This window comes from Globicephala melas, chromosome 10 (genome assembly GCF_963455315.2).
Source record: "Globicephala melas chromosome 10, mGloMel1.2, whole genome shotgun sequence".
NCBI lineage: Eukaryota > Metazoa > Chordata > Mammalia > Artiodactyla > Delphinidae > Globicephala > Globicephala melas.
Genome location: NC_083323.1, coordinates 7,763,611 through 7,782,543, shown reverse-complemented (window position 1 = coordinate 7,782,543; position 18,933 = coordinate 7,763,611). Strand labels below are relative to the sequence as shown.

General features: G+C 40.8%; 1 protein-coding gene across 1 annotated transcript in view; it reads left to right on the top strand.

Moving 5' to 3' along the window:
• The window catches only part of XPNPEP3 (X-prolyl aminopeptidase 3), a 59,125-nt gene extending 44,374 nt beyond the window's left edge, over nt 1–14,751 (top strand). The window contains exons 7-10 of the mRNA XM_030855850.2: nt 2,601–2,686; nt 9,018–9,198; nt 10,279–10,399; nt 12,099–14,751. Coding sequence (XP_030711710.1) covers nt 2,601–2,686; nt 9,018–9,198; nt 10,279–10,399; nt 12,099–12,265 — 555 coding nt within the window. The 3' untranslated portion in view covers nt 12,266–14,751. The remainder of the gene's footprint in view (nt 1–2,600; nt 2,687–9,017; nt 9,199–10,278; nt 10,400–12,098) is intronic.
• Nucleotides 14,752–18,933: the final 4,182 nt, after the last annotated feature.

The window sequence follows — 18,933 nt, the reverse complement described above, 5'->3', positions numbered from 1 at the left end:
TATTCCTAAATATAATATTCATCCTTGAAAAACTAGAGAATAAGCACAAATCTAGCTTTACAGGGAGAGAGACATATTGCCATTGTTGGATAAAGTGACCTAAATAAGAAATAAGAGAAAATAGTCAAAAACTTCTAGGTCATAGTCTGGCTTCAGTTATCTGAAACTTTTCAACTTAGCGGGCAGGGTCATCAAGAAGCCGTGAGAAATGCAGAGGTCTGCTGGGGCATCTGGAAGGACTCTGTCATGGACCGGCTGGTAGGCATCTGGCAGAGATCTAGTCAGAGACAGCAGGCTGCCCTGTGGTTCTGCCTCTGAGCTCACCACGGCTACATCTAGCTGTCAGGAATAGGTCAAAGCAGAGCCCCCTTCTAACAGAGTTTGTTTAGATTTACCTGCATGTTGATCTTTCCTTCTTGCATCTTAGATGGCCTTTCTGGGATCACCTTCCTTCTACCTGAAGAACATCCTTTAGATGAAGGTGTGTAGCTGATAAACTTTTTCTACTTTTGTTTAGCCAAAACATCTTTATTTCATTCTCATTCTTGAAAGATGGCTGTGCTGAGGAAAACCATCCTAGATTGACAGTTATTTTCAGTCATCAATTTTAATAGATTATACTCCTTTCTTCTGACTTTCAGTGTTGCTGATTTTAAAGTATAATAATTATCATTCCTTTATGAGATTTCTTTTTGCTTTTGCTGCATTAAGATATCTTTTTCTTTGGTATTTCTCAGTTTTATTATATATCTAAATACAAATTTATTTTTACATGTCCTCATTATGATACCTCTGCTTCCTGAATCCGTAGATTCATGTCTTCATCAGTTCTAGGAAATTCTCAGACATTATTTCTCCAGATATCATCTCTCCTACATTCTCTCTGTTCACTCCTTCAAGGTCTTCAGTTAGATGTATGTTAAACCTCTTTTCTGTTTTCAATAGCTAATGTTTCTTTCATGTTTACATTTGCCTTGTCTGTCTGTGTCATACTCTAGGGGATTTTCGTAGGTCTGTCTTCCAGGAAACTAAATTTTCTCTTCATTTGTCTAACCTACTACTTCAGCCATACACTGAGTATTTTATTTCAGCAGTTGTTTTTATTTCCATTTGGTTCCCTTCAAATCCACAGTTATTCTCAGTTGTCTCTTGTTGCTTGTTATCCTTTGTGATTCCATTTTGTATCCCTTTAAACATTTCATAATAGCAATTCTGTATCTCACAACTCCATTGTGTGGAATTCTGGAAGATCTAAATTTGGTATTTGTTGTTCCTGCTGACTCTCACAGTGACCTACTGCCTCGTGTGCTTGACAGCCTTTGGTTGTGAGCTCATATTTGCTTGTTATTTTTGGGAAATTATGCAATCCCAAATTTGGGCGCTATTTCCTCTAAATGTTATTTGCATATGCTTTTGCCAGAGTGAAGTGGGTCCTAATGACCTGGGGCCCTATTATCCCCTGTGAGTGTCCTGGGTTAATGCAGGAATCTCCACTTCATCTTCCCCACTTTGCAACTCCTTCTTTCCTATATACTGTAACACTTACCTTATCGCTACTCAGCTCTAGTTTCAGTTCTGGGTTGATATTTTTTTTTTTTTTTTGCGTTACGCGGGCCTCTCACTGTTGTGGCCTCTCCCATTGCGGAGCACAGGCTCCGGACGCGCAGGCTCAGCGGCCATGGCTCACGGGCCCAGCCGCTCCATGGCATGTGGGATCTTCCCGGACCGGGGCACAAACCCGTGTCCCCTGCATCGGCAGGCGGACTCTTAACCACTGCACCACCAGGGAAGCCCCTCTGGGTTGTTTTTATTCAAGAAAAAAAATCTTTAAGATGTCTCTTATATGATGTAATGTCAACATTTCATAAAATATATTTTTGTCCAGGATCTAGTTGTTACCTAAAATTTATTTTGTCATGTTTCCAGAAACAAAAACCACATTCATTCTTCTTGCCATTATTATATATGTAATTATTTGACCATTTTTCTAATATGTGCCAAGTTCTGTGCTTATTTAGATATGAATAAGATATGGCCTGTCTTCAAGGGCATAAATAGAAAATTTCAGTATAACATGACAAGTAGTAAAAGAGAGATGTACCCAAAGTTTTTTGGTTTGGTTTTTGTTTGGGGTTTGTTTGTTTGTTTTCCCCACACATGTATTTTGATGGAGAGCAGAAGGGAAAGTGATATTCTAAAGTTAAATGGTTACGGGTAACTATATTTGAATAAAGGCCCTGGATAACAACCTATATAGGATTTTTTAAATTAATAGTGATAATGGTAATATTTATGATGTTAATAAATCATAAATGCTAATGCTTACACCTAGTAATTCAAACTCCAGCACTCTGGTTCCAGAGCCAATGCACTTAACCACTCTACAGTGCCATCTTTCTTGAGCCAGTGTGAATTCATATGAAAAACTTAGACACTATTTCTTGTGAGAAGGAACCAGAGAAGATTAGTCTCCTTTAAAGTAGAGTTTTTGTTTTGTTTTGTTTTTTATAAAATGAAAGGCATGAAGAGTTTAAATTAGAAGAAGAAAGAACTGACAGTCATTAAGTCACCTACTTTTACCTGTCTTACTTTTGTTCCAGGATGGGGAAATGGTGCTGCTGGATGGAGGTTGTGAGTCTTCTTGCTATGTGAGTGACATCACTCGTACCTGGCCTGTCAATGGCAGGTAGGGCTTCCAAAGATCCCACTGCTTCTTAGGAGTATGAGTTAGAATATGGGTATATTTGGAATAAAGAACTAAAGAAATATACAGGTTCCCTCTAGCACACATTAACTGCCTTTACAAAGCTCCTGATTATTTTCTAAGACTGTTTTTTATTCATCATATCAAGGATCAGGCACCTAAAAACACCTAGTTAACATGTGCGCACACACATTTTTTGAAAACAAATTTAAGTTTTTATTTTCTGAGTACAAAGATAATATTTAGGTTATGGTAGAATAGTTTGGCCAGATTAACCCTCCAATAACAATTATAGAATCTGGACAAAATATTAAAAACAAGTATTTAAAGGCACTAGAAAGCTTCCTAAAAGCCTGTAGAAATAGCATAAGTCTGTCCTTGAAAGAAGAGCTATAATGGGTTAGATCTGAAGGGTTAGAGTATTTTGCTTGAGGGAACTCCCCAATTCACACAGCTTGGGGAGCAAGAAGCCACAGCCTAGTTGGCCTGAGGTGTCAAAGGACAGAATTAGATACTAGCAAGGAACCAGAAAGATGGGAAATCCTGAAAGAGAGGGTACTGCAAAAAAGGGTGAGGTCCAAAATTTGCATATAAAATATTCCAAAATCCTTGGCTGATCACTACATTATATTCTAGGGTGAGATCCCAGGAGGCTCAGCAAAATACTGGCAGCCAGAATTTGAATGGACTGAGCAGAAACTTTAGTTACTTCCCACTAAGAGCAGAGCTTGCAGTTTGAATCCAGCCAAGTTAACAAAATCACTCTTCAGAAGAACATAACAGAATTTTAGAACCTCTACATTGTATCATTCATAACTTCTACTGTTCATTTTAAAAAATCACTAGACATAAGAATCAGGAAAATGTGACCCATAATCAATAAAATTATAGTCAATAAAACAGATCCTAAATAACCCTAATGTTACAATTAGCAGATGAGGACTTTAAGGCAGCTAACAATAGCTGTGCTCAAGGAGTTAAAGGAAGATATAAGTGTAATGTGTGAACAGATAGAGAATGTCAGTAAGAAACCAAAAACTATAAAAAGATTCAGGGATTCTGGAGAGATGGCAGCAAATAATAGTTTTTCAGTCTTTCCAAATTTTCAAATAAGAATAGAACAACTAGGTAGTGACTGGTATCCCAAACACCAGGTAATGGGGTATCCTTAAAATCTCAAAATACGAATAGTTATGAACATACTATGTACAACCACAAGACCTGGGTGGTATCAGTATCTGTGTGGAAGGAGAAGGAAGCAGCAATGGTGGGGGAGGCTAACAGACCTGAAAACAGGAGAACCCCAAAATAACCAACAGCTATTCACAGTCAGGATAATGAGCCAATTTCAGAACAGAAGCTGAAAACAGGAAGGATTTGCCAATCCAGTGGCCCAAGAAAGTCTGAAGGTGCTGGGCTCCCTTCTAAGACAGGGGCTCACACTTAAGGTAAACTGCTAGAAGTAGAACAGAAATTGAGCAGGTTAGGAACTAAAGAGAGGAAAGAATGAGATGATCCAAATCAAAGAGGGGGGAAAGGGAGTCCCTTGGCGGTCCAGTAGTTAGGATTTGGCACTTTCACTGCCTTGGCCCGGGTTCAATCCCTGGTCGGGGGGAAAAGATCCCAAGGGCCATGCAGTGCAGCAAATAAATAAATAAAACCAAAGTGAGGGAGAACTAAGGAAAGATCTGAAACAAGCTGCCTTGTTTTTTATCACTACACCAAAACAACAGATTACACTCTGAAGTTAAATCTTTTATAAATCCTGCCTTATTCTAAAAGTACAGGAAATTAATTTCATATAAAATAAGCAATTAAAAAAGCATCTAGGGGACTTCCCTGGAGGTCCAGTGGTTAAGACGCCATGCTTCCACTGTAGGGGGTGCAGGTTTGATCCCTTGTCAGGGAACTAAGACCCTGCATGCTGCCCAACACGGCCCAAAAAAAAAAAAAGCTTCTAGGTTAAATCTCATAAAAAGTTATTAAAAGCAAAAGGAGAATAAGGAGCAGAATAACATCCCTACAGAAATGAAAGCATGCCAGAAAGACATGACTACAAAATAGATCAAAACAATGCCCTTTTGTTTTAAAACAAGCTAAAAATTTTTAAAGCAAATCATTCAAAACATGAAAAAACAACATATATCAGAATTAGAAAATCTTGGTAATGAAGTGACAAACTCAGAAAAGAATTAGAAATAAATTTAAAATCATTTCAGGGGCTTCCCTGGTGGCACAGTGGTTAAGAATCTGCCTGCTGGGCTTCCCTGGTGGCACAGTGGTTAAGAATCCGCCTGCCAATGCAGGGGACATGGGTTCGAGCCCTGGTCCGGGAAGATCCCACATGCCATGGAGCAACGAAGCCCGTGTGCCACAACTACCGAGCCTGCGCTCTAGGGCCCGTGCTCCGCAACAAGAGGAGCCACCACAATGAGAAGCCCGTGCACCGCAAAGAAGAGTAGCCCCTGCTCCCCGCAACTAGAGAAAGCCCATGTGCAGCAACGAAGACCCAACACAGCCAAAAATAAATAAATAAATAAATAAATTTATTTTAAAAAAAAGAAATCAAACCAATTAAAAAAAAAAAAGAATCTGCCTGCCAATGCAGGGGACACGGGTTCGAGCCCTGGTCCGGGAAGATCCCACATGCCGCAGAGCAACCAAGCCCATGCACCACAACTATTGAGCCTGTTCTCTAAAGCCCACGAGCCACACTACTGAGCCTGAGCGCCACAACTACTGCAGCCCACACACCTAGAGACCGTGCTCTGCAACAAGAGAAGCCACCACAAATGAGAAGCCCACGCACCGCAACGAAGAGTAGCCCCCACTTGTTGCAACTAGAGAAAGCCCGTGTGCAGCAACAAAGACCCAACACAGCCAAAAATTTTAAAAATAGGCAAAGAGTTAGAACATACACATGAAGGAAGCCCTGAAGAAGAAAACCAAAGCAAGGGAACAGAACAAATACTAAAAACTATAATTTAAAATTTTCCTGAAAAAAAAATATTGAAACTACCTTAGAAAGAGCACACTGCGTACCTGAGAATATCAGCCCAGGAAAAAACAACACCAAGACATAGTCTAGTAAAATTCTGAACCTGCAAGGAAAAGAAAAATTCTTTTGGGGACTTAGAAAAAAAGAGGAAACTAGACTGTTATCAGACTTTTCAAAAGCCAGGCTTTATGAAAGAAGAAAATAGCGTAACGTATTGAAGATGCTCAGAGAACAAAAGTGTGAGCCAAAGATTTTATCTGCAGCAAAAGAAACTTTCAGCTATAAAGGGTACAGATCGTTAGGTGGGAACTTAAAGAACATTACTCCCATGAATCTGCTGGAGCTGTGTGATCAGGAAAGAGGATATCACAATAAATCCTACAGATATCAAAAGGATAATGAGATAATATGTGAACAAATATGTGTATTCATCATTGTTAGTCATTGAGGAAAATGCATGTTAAACCTCTACACATCCACTAGAATGGTTGAAATTAAAGAGACCAACCATACCAAGTGTTGGCAGTGGTGCAGTGCAACAGGAACAAAAAGACTTGTACAAGAATATTCATAACAGTTTTATTCACAGTAGCCAAAACTGGAAATGACCTAAATGTCCATCAGCAAGAGAATGAATACACAAATTGTGGACTATTCATACAATGGAATACCACTCAGCAATAAACAGGGAACAAACTACTGATCAAAATAACACCATGGACATTATTCTTAATGAAGGAAGTTCAGCACAAAAGCGTACATATTGTCTGATTCCATTTATATGACATGCTAGAATAGGCAAAACTAAGGTGAAAATAATCAGAACAGTGTTTCCCTCTCGAGGTAGGGGTGTTGATTAGAAATAGACATGAGGAACTTCCACGAGGGGGATGGCAATGTTCTGTGTCATAGGGATATGGATCTGGATCTCAGTTCTCCAGAGAAACAGCCAGTGGGATATATTATGTATGTATGCATATGTAGGTAGGTAGGTTGGTTGATGATCAATTGATTTTAAAGAACTGGCTCATGTGATCATGGGGATTGGCATTTCTGAATTTCAGAGGGCAGAACTGCAGGCTGGAAACTCAAGCAAAAGCTGATGTTGCAGTCTTGAGGCAGAATTCTTTCTCCAGCATAGCAAGGTAGTTCTGGTATTTGAATTCATTTAGTGGAGGCTACCTTTTGATCCATGTTTCAGCCAACCAACCAAATAAACCGTTAGAGCCTTTCTGAGCCCTCAAGCTTCAGCATTGAATCCAGAATCTCTCCTTAGTGGACCCCTATCAATAAATTCAGCCTGATCCAACTTTATGTTCCTTCCACCATTAGCCCACACATGAACATCCATTTCTATACATATTCCCAGATTTTTGTCTATATAAATAGGAAAAATCGTGCAATTCTTTTTGGATTATAGTGCATCTCGTCATGGGTCACACTTTGTACCTAACGTTTTGGGACCTGCTGGGAGTAACGTCTAGTTGTGGGTCTAGAAGCAACTACCAAGGCAGCTGCCTCTGGGGAGATACCTGTAGGTTCTCAGTCAAAACAGGGTTGGCCTCCTCAGACTGGGGTAGAAGGGCTGCTTCTCCTAGCAAAGATGACTCAGCAGAATTTAGGGGTTCAGTGTCCCCAGCTTCATCACCACCAGCACATACATTTGTCAGAATTGTAGAGCTCAGATTTGTACATTTCAGTGTATATAAAATGTACATTAGAAAAAGAATGGTTAAAAAATGTTTAGTAATACTGAGATGGGGTGGAGCATGTTTATACTCATCAATGACAAACATAACTGTTAATAATGGCTGAACCTGGGAGATGGGTGTGTAGGTTTTCATTATAGCATTACCTTGCTGACTTTAACCATTCTTATTAGGGGACATTTATAATTATAATTATTTTTAAAATCACAGGAAACATTTTGGTATATTCAGCTTTTTTTGAATTTCAAATATTTTGTCAGGATGGCTTCTTAGAGCAGAATTACAAACTTAAATTTTATGAGCACCTTTAAGGCCTTTGATTTAACTGGCTGTACTAATTTACAATTCCATCAACAATGTATAGGGACTTCCCTGGTAGCACAGTGGTTAAGAATCTGCCTGCCAATTCAGAGGACATGGGTTCGAGCCCTGGTCTGGGAAGATCCCACATGCCGCAGAGCAACTAAGCCCGTGCACCACGACTACTGAGCCCAAGCACCTAGATCCCGTGCTCAGCAGTAAGAGAAGCCACCGCAGTGAGAAGCCCACACACCACAGAGAAGAGTAGCCCCCATTTGCCGCAACTTAGAGAAAGCCCGCATGCAGCAACGAAGACCCAACGCAGTCAAAAATAAGTTAATTTTTTAAAAAATGTGTTAAAAACACATATCATATACCACCCGAGCTTGGTATTTTTCCCCATTACTGACGAAGAAATTATTATACTAAGGACACCTGGAAACTAGTAAGTTATTAGTAGCCAAAGTATTTTTTTTAAAACAAATACATTTTATTTACTTATTTTATAAATTAATTTATTTTACTTTATTTTTGGCTGCGTTGGGTCTTCAGGTTGCTGTGTGCGGGCTTTCTCTAGTTGCGGCAAGCGGGAGCTAGTTTTCGTTGCAGTGCTCCGGCTTCTCATTTGCGGTGGCTTCTCTTGTTGCAGAGCACGGGCTCTAGGTGCATGGGCTTCAGTAGCTGCGGCAGGCGGACTCAGTAGTTGTGGCTCGCGGGCTCTAGAGTGCAGGCTCAGTAGTTGTGGCATGTGGGTTTAATTGCTCCGCGGCATGTGGGGTCTTCGCAGACCAGGCTCAAACCCATGTCCCCTGCATTGGCAGGCAAATTCTTAACCACTGCGCCACCAGGGAAGTCCCATAGCCAAAGTATTGATTAGTTTATCCCATGACATCTGCTTTGCCTATAAGTGGATCCTTAGGCTCTGTTTTTTTTTTTGTTTGGTTGGTTTTTGTTTGTGTTTTTTTAATGGTAAAAAAAAAAAAATGGAGAGGATCAAGAGTAAGCCTGATCTGGCCCTCTGACTGCATTCATGGCTGGGTGCATCTTTTAACCTCACCCCGTGTCTGTCAGCTGACCGTTTGAAGGAGAGATTGTTGTTGCTGCCCCAGCTTTAAGGGTTATTGCTCTTCCTGTTGAGCATCTAGGCATGATTGAGGTCCTGTCATTAATGATATACTGGTACTGACTAAATATCAACAATGCCCCATCATCATTGCCTTGGAGTTTTTCTAATCAAACTTAGAAGCAAACTTCCTACAATATCAGCGAGTTCCAAATTCGAATTCTTGGGTTTTCCTGTCCCCAGGTTCACGGCACCTCAGGCAGAACTCTATGAAGCTGTTCTAGAAGTCCAGAAAGATTGTCTGACCCTCTGCTCCCCTGGAACAAGCTTGGATAACATCTACAGCATGATGCTAACACTGATAGGACAGAAGCTTAAAGAGTTGGGGATCGTGAAGAACATTAAGGAAAATAATGCCTTCAAGGTACTTCACTTCCTTTGACCCGATTTCTTAAGAACACCTGACATGCTGCTTAGTTTTTATTCTACGTAAAACTAATTAGATTTAGAAATGGTGTTGGTGATTCTTCACCAGTAAGAGGGACTTTTTTTGAACATGGATTAAAGCAAAAGGTGCAATACTTATTTCTACCAGAAGATGGCAGCACATCTGGTTCATTGCATACTGTGTAACTAGCTCAGAATTCAGAAAACAAAATGAAGTCTGGTACAGACAGGGTGGAAGAGGACATAAAACGGAGGAGAGGTTAACTCTTAATTCTTTTGTAGTGATTTTGAAAAGGTAGAGGTCGAAGGGGAGGGTGTTTCTTCCTTCAGTAACATTGTTGAGACTTTTAACAATATCCTCAGTTGCCATGTTTAGTGAATTTCATCTGCATCCAAAATGTGATGGTGTTCAGTAAAAATTTAAAGCCTTAGCTTTAAATTAAATGGTATGCGACCATGCCAGGTGGTCAAACGAAACAGACCAGTAAGGCATCTCCTAGCTCCAAGTTTAGGCTGCCAGGGTTTCTTTTATCAATAGGAAAAAAGCTATAAATTCCTCCTGTTCATGCCAACAAATCTTTAATCAACGGATAGAAATATCCAAGCTAGTAAATGCCTAATAATTACTGTGTTACATGGTGTTTCATACCTACTCCACAAGTTGCTGTGAGATACTTAGAGTCTCCAGAGTAGCCTTCCTAAGAGGGACATGGCGAACATTGAAAAGAGAACTATTCTAACACAATTATCTTCCCTCCCCCAAGAAAAGAGATTTTCATTTGCCGTAGTCATTACTGGGCTTACCCCAGTTAGCATGTGTGTAGTATATTAAATTGCAAGAATAGAAATGTGGATTAGTTAGAATGCTGTTGGCAGAATTGCATACAAGAGGTGGCAGTTTTCAAGCCTCTTAAGCATTAGCCCGAGGATAGGTGAAACAAGTGGCAGAACTGGGGGCAGGGGTCAGTGTTAACACGTATCTCATGGCGTTATAGATGCCCAACTTTCCCCTTAAGGGGTCATTGCTCTAATAACACTGAGGTAATATCTTTTCCAGGCTGCTCGAAAATACTGCCCGCATCATGTTGGCCATTACCTGGGGATGGATGTCCACGACACTCCAGACATGCCCCGCTCCCTCCCTCTGCAGCCTGGTATGGTAATCACAGTGGAGCCAGGTAAGGGGAGGTGCTAGCAACTTCTGATCCCTTGGGACATGTAATTCTAGTGTTAGAACACTTTATTTTTACCTGAACGAATGTAATTAAATTAGAAGAGACAGGAAAATGAATCTCTCCAGTAGATTTTTTTCTTGAGCTTTTTTATTTCACATCACACAATTTGTTTAATTTGACTTCTCCAATAAACAACAGATGGGGAATACTTTCGATCAGTAGATATTAAGAAAGAAATCTTTTTTTAACCCTGCCTTTGCCAGGGCCAGTTTGTACTAGTCCTTCCCATCATCTTGGTGGGCTGCTGACACTTGTGAAGCCCCTGGCACTTTTCTGCAGAGACACTCAGACTCCCCATGTTCTCAGTTGCAGCTCCTCTGCATTGAACTGCCTGCATTATTCCACTTTTTAGTATCCAGATCCTTTCTTCTAAGCTTCAGAAAGAGCTGGCAGTCTAATGGTTCTCCAGCTTGAATGATGCTGGATGTTGGGCAGGATTCAGTAGAAAAGTGGTGGCCACGGTGGAGTGTAAGATTGATATTACCAGTCAGGTTTTTTTTTTCCTTTTTTTTTTTTTTTTTTTTTTGCGGTACGCGGGCCTCTCACTGTTGTGGCCTCTCCCATTGCGGAGCACAGGCTCCGGCCGCGCAGGCTCAGCAGCCATGGCTCACGGGCCTAGCCGCTCTGTGGCATGTGGGATCTTCCCGGACCGGGGCACGAACCCATGTCCCCTGCATCGGCAGGCGGACTCTCAACAACTGCGCCACCAGGGAAGCCCCACCAGTCAGTTTTAAACATCGATGCTGCTTCTGTCATGAAAGCAGATCTCAATCTTAGATTTCAAGCGTTTTCACCTCTAAATTATGTAAGTTATAGTTGGGACACATCTTTTATGCCACCCTTTAAGTCCGGGTATATGTTGCTGTCTGTGACCTTACGTACTGTTAAGTCCAATCTAGTTGACGCTTCCTTAGACTTCGACTACATTTTCCTTTGCTGGTCTTTTTCTTCTTATCACAGAACAGCATCTGTGAGTACAGAGAAGGAAGTTTACAGTTTCTTTAATATGAAAAGACCTGGTGTCTGTCTGACTTCATGATTAGAAAGGGAACCTTGGTTTCTTAGAATTTTTCAAACGTTCATTAAGGTCTTCCTTTTTCCCTCTTTACATCATGTACACGTCAGTTACATTTATGACTTATTTGAGTATTTGTGCAGCTTCTGGTTGTTGAGGCTAATAATATCTAAGTAAGTGTTTTTTAAATACATTTTAAAATGCCTTAAGTCTTTATTTTAGCAAAGTGCCCTTTTTCCACGGAACTGTTAGGCAGAGAAAGAATGCATTTATATAATCTACTGGGTCCCAGCATATATTGACATACTCATAAATTAAGTAACTTTAGCGGCCCATTTGAGCCATTAGAACGTGACAGAATCATGATCAACATTATTGTAGTTGTATAGATCTTGTAGTCTAGTATACCAAATAACTATAATAATAGTTCTAGTAATGATAGGCAACACTTACTGACCATTTATGTACCAGACATTTTTATATATATTATCTCATTTAATCTCCACATTTCTATTAGGTAGGTACTGTTAGGATCCCAACTTTATAGAGGTTAACTTTCTTGCCCCAAATCATCCAGTTACTGCCATTTATGAATAGAATGTTCTGATTCTTTTTTCTACTTCTCAGGTATTTATATTCCGGAGGATGACAAAGACGCCCCTGAGAGGTTCCGTGGTCTTGGTGTACGAATTGAGGATGATGTAGTGGTAACAGAGGACTCACCTCTCATCCTTTCTGCAGATTGTCCCAAAGAGATGAATGACATCGAACAGATATGCAATAGGGCCTCTTGACCCTCAGTGTGGCCCACATGCATCTTAGGTTCAGAAGGAGTGGACGTTGGCCTCTGTGCACGTGTGCTTTCTGGGGGTCTCTGTGTGGACATTTATACACGTGTTCCACTGGGGAGTGCAGCAGGTATATGAGTGTATGTAGTTGTGTATGTGGTCTTTTCTTGTTTTATGTAGCTAGAAATCTGGGAAATTGAGTTTTTGGATTGTATGTTACTGCAACTTTAGTAACATTAATTCTGTAGAATTAATGACTCAGACAAGTTTAGTTTTCAGATGTAAAGAAAGATCTTGGTTACATACCTCCACGCATCCCAGTTAGCACATGGAGAAAATTTTCTGCTTCTCTCCAGGTCCTTCCCCTCTGCACTTTTCCTGAGATCTACCTAATATCATAAGATTTTTGTGTAATGCTTATATATTTTGAGCCAATCACCAAGGTCTTTCCCTACACTGAAAACCACCCATCAGTGATTGTGGGTGGCCAGTACATACCTTCCATAACACCTGCCTACCTATCCAGGAGCCCATGTATCTACCGGAGCCATGTGAGCCCTCAGGGCACTGGTGTCCTACAGTCACACCATTCAGCCACAGTCCAGATTCCAGCAACACTAGCTATCGAACAAAACATTTTTGAGCCTTTCTTGCTATTTGGTTACCTGGGACCTGGAAGGTGTTTAGATTCTTCATAAGGAAGGAAATGAAAGAGAAAGAAAAGTATGTGTGTCTGCTGTAGATCCAGACCGCCATCCGTCTGTTCTCAGTCTAAAGTTGATTCCTTTCCCAGACATCCATGCTTTCTTTATAGATTCTTAATGCATTGACCCTCAGCACACCCTTGAAGCTGCTTCCCTGGCCAAGGGCAGATCCTCTACTTACCCTATTAAAGTCAGAGGAATGGCACCCAGTATTCAGAGAGACACCCCAGTTATTATTCTGTGATTTCCTCTAGTGCCAATAAAAACAAAATATGCAACCCGCTCAGTACCTGTAAACACCCTGTGATCCTTTCCTTCCTTGGACGTTAGCACTGGAAGGACAATGGTAAAGACTCATGTTTCCCTCAACACAGTGTTGGATGCAATTATATAATACTCAGTTTGTGAAGTGAACAGGGCTAGACTGCTGCAGATAGGTTATTTGGGAGCTCCTATCATAGGGGAAAGCTTTAAGAACTAGTGTGTTCACCTCCTTTAAACCTGCATATGAGCTCAAGATGTATAAAACATGCTGATTATTAGAACATAAATTCGAAAAATTTTAAGAAAATATTTGCATTAGGGAAGAACAGGCTAGGAGATTAACACTCCTTGCAGTGCTAGAGGTTTGCCCATCTTGTCAGAAAAACCCAAGGTACAGAGCCCAGAGCAGACAGGCAGTGACTTCATCAGGAGACAAAGATAATGTTAGCGACCAAAGTGATACAAATTGTGTCCTGACAGTGCTCACCCGCAAATGCTTGGCTGTGCTCAGCAGCTGTGGGAATGGATGGCTGCACAGCTGGAGTCATCATCCCTGCACCTGCCCTCCTCACCCCTCTCCAACTTCTCAGTCCTGTGCTTGTTACTTTCTAAGAGGGGACTAAAAAGAAACCCACAACTCTGGCTTCTCACTCCCTTGGCCTGTATGGCCTCAACAACCTTTTTCTGGAATTGGGTTACCTTTGTTCACTTACAATCCTGGAATAAGGAATTTCCTTTTCTTCCTATAAATCATTTTCTGTAGTCTTCAACTTTCTAGCTAAAAGCTTAGGCAGCTTTTATGAATAGCAGCCTACTTGGACATGAAACAGACTTCTTCCAGCTGGACTCCTGGCAAGTTCTACAGGTGTTGCAAGTCACACGTAGAACGGCCGTTGTTTAATTCTTCTGGTGATTTATAGTCCCTGACCCAGGCATATTGTCCTTTGAGTCCCCGATTAACCACAGCAGCTAACATTTGCATCAGACTATCAGAACCTTCAAGAAGTGACACAGTGTACATCTCAGAGCAGCGGTTTAGGGACTGTCTGATCTGTTCAGGATTGGTTGAGCAGATAATTGTGCACAGTGCCGGAATCTCATTAATTCTTAGCCTTACCACAGACATGCCCCACATTTCCCTCCTTGTTTCAGTATAATAAATACTTCATATATATACACACCAAGCTCTCCTAATGAAAACCTTAATTTTTAAAAAATGCTTCAAATGTCACACTGAAATTTTTCTCCCTGAATTGAAGAGATACAGCTAAAATATTAACAATAATCTAAAGGCAAGAAGTATATCTAGGGCTTCCCTGGTGGCGCAGTGGTTGAGAGTCCGCCTGCCGATGCAGGGGACACAGGTTCGTGCCCCGGTCTGGGAAGATCCCACATGCGGCAGAGCAGCTGGGCCCGTGAGCCATGGCTGCTGAGCCTGTGCATCCGGAGCCTGTGCTCCACAACGGGAGAGGCCACAACAGTGAGAGGCCTGCGTACTGCAAAAAAAAAAAAAAAGTATATTTAGATGGCCTCTGCTGCATACTTTTATGGTTTTATTTCAGGAATTGTTATTTTTCTCTATAATTAAACTGGGACTGTGTTTTTTATTTGAAACACAGCAGTAGAAATAGAATAATAACTCTCCTCTTCCCATAGTCATACCCAAGTTAGGAAGGTACTTCTTATGGTGACTTAAAGTTCTCTTTGTGTGTCTTCTTTCAAAATATTGTTATCTTTTTTATTAATTTTTGTAAGGTCAGAAAAGGAAAACTCCTACTATAGACATTATATCTTAATTGGGTTTAAGATCCATAAGATGAGTTAAATCCCCGGATAAAGACATTGTAACTCATTAAAATAGAAAACTTGGGCTTTGTTGTTTTTCAAAACATACATAACCAGCATCCTCCTTAGCTTTCTTAATAATAGAAGGAATGCAAATATGCATGAGTGCTGCCTCTCCCTGTCCTGTGTCCATGTCACATCACATGTACAGCATAGTGGCTGTCCCACCAGTTCCACCTGTGACCCCAGAGTCCTTTGTAACACAGTGTTTCCAGTAACTGCTGTCAGTAAAACAAGAGTTGGGATTTGAGTGAGACTCTGTCTACCATCCCTCAACTGGCATATGATCAATAATAATGTAACTTATTTGTGTTTGTATGTTAGAAACTAAATGAGGGCCCAGGATGGTGGCAGCATAAGGGATCTTGCTTGGAAGAGGTTTTTACTGTGTGGTTTTTGTTTGTTTGTTTGTTTTTAATTTTAGTTTCCTGAAGTGGGATCTGTATCCCAAAACTTAAGCTGATAGGGTTAAGTTTTAAGCCTGGACAAATATACTTCAAGCTGAAGTGTTTAATAATCCTAATATGAGAAGGTGAATACATCATTAAACCCTAATTCTAGAGCAGAATTCCACTGTCACAAAGCACGTCTGTCTTCCTGGCTCCTTTCACCTCTGCCTATGTGTCACTGAGGAACTTGGGGTAAGCATCAGTATTATTCAGATCAGGGATCCCCACTGAAACCAGGGCCTCCTGGGGTGTGCTTCATGAGAAGCTGAGAGAACTGCAGTCTTTGTGAGCATTTCTTAATGCTTTGTATGACTTTTGTGCAATTATATAAGTTCAATTTGGACAAAATGCTGTTACTTTTTAAGGCCCTATTGACTGAAAGTAGATATGTCATTTCCCAACAAGGGAAGACCATTTGTTACTGTCATTTTAAAAATAAACTATAAAACGATGTAAGAGTGTTTGGTTTGTGCATGTATGTGTGTGTTATTTTCAAATCTAGAGTTTATAGCTTTAAATGTGACAACAGTTTGTTTTACAAAGTATTTTATTTTACAGAGTATTCATTAACTACTGTCACAAAATCATGATAGCAAACGAGATAATCTTAGCAGTCATAGAAGGGGGAAAACCAATGGATTAGATTGACTCAAGGATCAAACGTATTAACATGGTGAATATACTTGATAACATTGTATTTTATAATTGAAATTTGCTAAGAGAATAGAACTTAAATGTTCTCACCAAAAAAAAAAAAAAAACAAGATAAATATATGAGTTGATGGATGTGTTAATTAACTAGATGAGGGACATCTTTTCACAATGTATACGTGTGTCAAATCATCACCATGTACACTTTAAATATCTTACAGTTTTGTCAGTTACAGCTCAAGGAAGCTGGGGGAAAAAAGGCTGACTCTCCACAAAACTGACACATAGGTCTGCAGACAGCCCCTGTAGAACTCAAGACATTACACTATAGCCATGAGCATTTTATGAAGGGCAAATTTTGCAAAATTTTAAATATGTAAACTTTCTCAGCAAGCCATATAAAGAATCCTAAGTGTAAGCATCTCTATTTATTTGTTTGTTTGGCTGTGTTGGGTCTTCGTTGCTGCGCGCTGGCTTTCTCTAGTTGCGGCGAACGGGGGCGACTCTTCGTTGCGGTGTGCGGGCTTCTCACTGCGGTGGCTTCTCGTTGTGGAGCACGGGCTCTAGGCGCGTGGGCTTCAGTAGTTGCGGCTCACGGACTCAGTAGTTGTGGCTCACGGGCTCTAGAGCGCAGGCCAGTAGTTGTGGCGCAGGGGCTTAGTTGCTCCGTGGCATGTGGGATCTTCCCGGACCAGGGCTTGAACCCGTGTCCCCTGCATTGGCAGGCAGATTCTTAACCACTGCGCCAATGCGGAAGTCCCCAAGCATCTCTTACTATTAGGAATCCTCTTTAAAATCTGGGGCTCTAAGATGTGCTCTCCAACATTTTTTTTTTTTTTTTTTTAAACAGAGAACAGGAGTATTTATTTATTTATTTTTAAAATTTATTTATTTATTTATTTATTTAGGGCTGTGTTGGGTCTTCGTTTCTGTGCGAGGGCTTTCTCTAGTTGTGGCAGGCGGGGGCCACTCCTCATTGTGGTGCACGGGCCTCTCACTATCACGGCCTCCTCTCGTGTTGCGGAGCACAGGCTCCAGACGTGCAGGCTAAGTAGTTGTGGCTCACAGGCCTAGTTGCTCCGCGGCATGTGGGATCTTCCCAGACCAGGGCTCGAACCCGTGTCCCCTGCATTAGCAGGTGGATTCTCAACCACTGCGCCACCAGGGAAGCCCAGCTCTCCAACATTTTTCACATCCTGGAACACATAAAAATATATTTTTTATATGGCACAATGGAACAAACTTAAGGGGACTTAGAAATGTGTACATGTGACTTAGAGAAGAAAATTAATTACATACCCTTTATATAATTATAACCACAAATTCGTGCAAAGTTTTACAGGAATTTTTAAATTTGTATAACACTTCCAAAAGATAAATTTTAAAATGTCAATAAAAGACTTAGCTTCCTTTGGAAACATGACTTTTTGATAACAGGCTGAAGCACCTGCACACAATTCCTGATCCAAACTTTGTAGTGATATTGTCTTCAGATTCTTCATAACCACCATTTACAAGAAACTATACAAGTAGGTGACAAGAAATTTAAAACCATTTTTATGATCATTCAAAAATGTGTAACTGGGGACTTCCCTGGTGGTCCAGTGGTAAAGAATCCGCCTTGCAATGCAGGGGATGCGGGTTTAATCCCTGGTCAGGGAACTAAGATCCCACATACTGCGGGGCAACTAAGCCAACGTGCCTCAACTAGAGCCCGCGTGCCACAAACTAGAGCCCACATGCCCTGGAGCCTGTGCGCCACAACTAGAGAGAAGCCCATGCGCCACAACTAGAGAGAAGCCAACGGACCACAACAAAGAGCCTGCGTGCCACAACTAAGACCAATGCAGCCAAAAATGAATAAAATAAATAATCTTTTTTAAAAATAAAATAGTTTTTTAAAATGTGTAATTGAACTGATGAATGGATAAATGAAACGTACATCCATCAGCAGATGAATGTATGAAACGTGGTCTATTCATACAATGAAATATTCAGCCATAAAAAGGAACAAAGCACTGATACAGGCCACAACATGAAAGAACCTTGAAAACATTCTAAGTGAAAGAAGCCAGGCACAAAAGGCACATATTTTTTATGATTCCGTTTACATGAAATGTCCAGGATAGGCACATCCATGGAGACAAAGTAGATTAGTGGTTGCAAAGGGCTGAAGGCAGGAGGAAATGGAGTGACAGCTTACAGGTATGCTTTCTTTTTTAGGTGATGAAAATGTTTTGGAATTGGTGGTAGCTGCACAACTCTGTAAGTATACTAAAAAACATTGGTACGCTTTTAAGGGGAATTTTATGGTATGTGAATTAAATCTCAATAATTTACAATTGAAACTAAATTTCAAAGACTCTAATAACTTCCTTTCGTTGACAAATGCAATGTGAAATTTTTTTTTTTTTGGCCTCCCCTGGCGGCATGTGGGATCCTTGTTCCCTGACCAGGGATCGAACCCACGCCCCCTACGTTGGAAGCGTGGAGTCTTAACCACTGGACCGCCGGTGAAGTCCCAATGTAAAATTTCTTATAATGTGGATTTCCAATCAAATCGAAATCATTTCCATCAAATATTTCAAGTTAAGCTATAATTCACAGAACGTATGTGCATTTTTGGAACAGTCATCCTGCCTATACCTTTGACCACAGAGGTCAGAGGTGTCCAATGTATGTGAAGCAGAGGGCGGGGCTGTCAAGAGCTGCACCTGCAAGGAGCACTGGCCCAGTCTTCACCCCCATGACACCCTTGGCC